The sequence below is a fragment of the Naegleria gruberi genome (assembly GCF_000004985.1).
Source record: "Naegleria gruberi genomic scaffold NAEGRscaffold_512, whole genome shotgun sequence".
In the NCBI taxonomy this organism is placed as follows: Eukaryota; Heterolobosea; class Eutetramitea; order Acrasida; family Naegleriidae; genus Naegleria; species Naegleria gruberi.
This window is the reverse complement of record NW_003162982.1, coordinates 1-1600: the sequence shown is the minus strand read 5'-3', so window position 1 is coordinate 1600 and position 1600 is coordinate 1. Positions and strand designations below refer to the sequence as shown.

The 1600-nt window shown below is 19.6% G+C and overlaps 1 protein-coding gene across 1 annotated transcript; it reads right to left on the bottom strand.

Moving 5' to 3' along the window:
• Positions 1-112: 112 nt before the first annotated feature.
• On the bottom strand, positions 113-1350 carry NAEGRDRAFT_76855 (uncharacterized protein; the record flags this gene model as incomplete). Its single annotated transcript, XM_002668188.1, has 3 exons — positions 113-140; positions 250-259; positions 342-1350. 3 exons carry the CDS (start codon positions 1348-1350, stop codon positions 113-115), a joined length of 1047 nt encoding a protein of 348 aa, XP_002668234.1.
• Between the last annotated feature and the right edge of the window lie 250 nt (positions 1351-1600).

Genomic DNA, 1600 nt, shown 5'->3' with positions numbered 1-1600 from the left:
TCTGAGGATCCCCTGTGGTGGTGATATATTTGGTCTAGGTGAATAATTTTTAATATTATCTTTAAATATATTTGTATAAATATAATGTGGTGATAATGGTGTATGTATTGTATCATTTATCATTTGTGAAAACATTATTTCTATATTATTATTAGAATTATTATTAGAATTATTACTATTTATATTATTATTACTATTATTATTAATATTATTAGTATTAAATAAATTATTTGGAGATGAAATATTAACAGTAGTTGGACTATTAAAATTATTAAATATATCATTTAAATTATTAGTACTAGTTGAAGATGTTAAATTTTCATTTAAATAATATAATTTACATGTAAATAATTCACCACCAACATCTATTTTTTCACCTTCTAAATCTATTGTAATTAAATTAAATTCATATTCATTACCTGATATAAATGTATTATTATTATCATTTAAATTATTATTATTTAAATTATTATTATTATTATTTAAATTATTAATAGAATTAGATGTTGTTATTAATAAATGACCACATCCAAATTCAGTATCAATATAACATTGATCAGTATCTATTGAATAGGGTGATATAACAGATGTGGTAGTACTTGTATAACTCATTAAATCACTCATATCATTATCATTAGTATTAATTAATAATTCATTCTTATGTAATATTACTAGATTTAATTCATTATTATTAATATGTTCATTATTACTATGCAATGAATGATGTGAATCATGTTGTTCTTCTATAGCATTATGTTCTTGTTGTTGAGGTTCAAAATGATGATGATAATGTGATTTAGGAGTGATAGATAATGAAGGTGAAATATCATCTGTTGTAGATGTTAAATTAGAAAGTGATGATAATGTAAATGTAACTGTATTAGTTGCAGTTGATAAATCACTTCTACTTGTTGATGGTACATTTTGTGGTGATGATGGACTATTATTATTATTATATAAATTTAATTTACTTGTAGTATCATCTTGTTGTTGTTGTTTATTAAATGATGATAAAGGTTGTGATGTTAATAATTCATTCTTATCTTTATCATCTTCCAATGTAGGTGAATGTGTCAATTCAATAATATCATTTGTATTGTCATGTTTTTGTTTTATTGTACTTGTTGATATTGTTGTTGGAAATAATATTTCATTATTAGATTTAATTCTTGATTGAACTGATGATGAAATATTATTATTATTATTATTAATTGTATTATTAATTGAAGAAGAAGAAGGAGATAATAATAAATTATCCTTTTTAGGAGTAATAATATTAAAAATAGTAATTTTAGAAATTAAATCAAATTTATCATTTAAAATAATATTTGAATTATTTAAATAATCCATATTAATTAATAAATCATCATTTGTATAAATAAAATCATTTAAATGTATTAAAATATTAAAATTAAATTTTCTATTTAAATAAATAGATAAAGAATGTATTGTTTGTATTACTTTAATTAAATTTCTATTTTCCCATAAATCTGTTATTTGAAATAAATAATTTGATGGAATCCAATTTCTTGACATGATTTAAAAAATTGATTAAAATTTTCAATGGCTAAAATTTGTAATAACTTCCTTTTTTATGTTG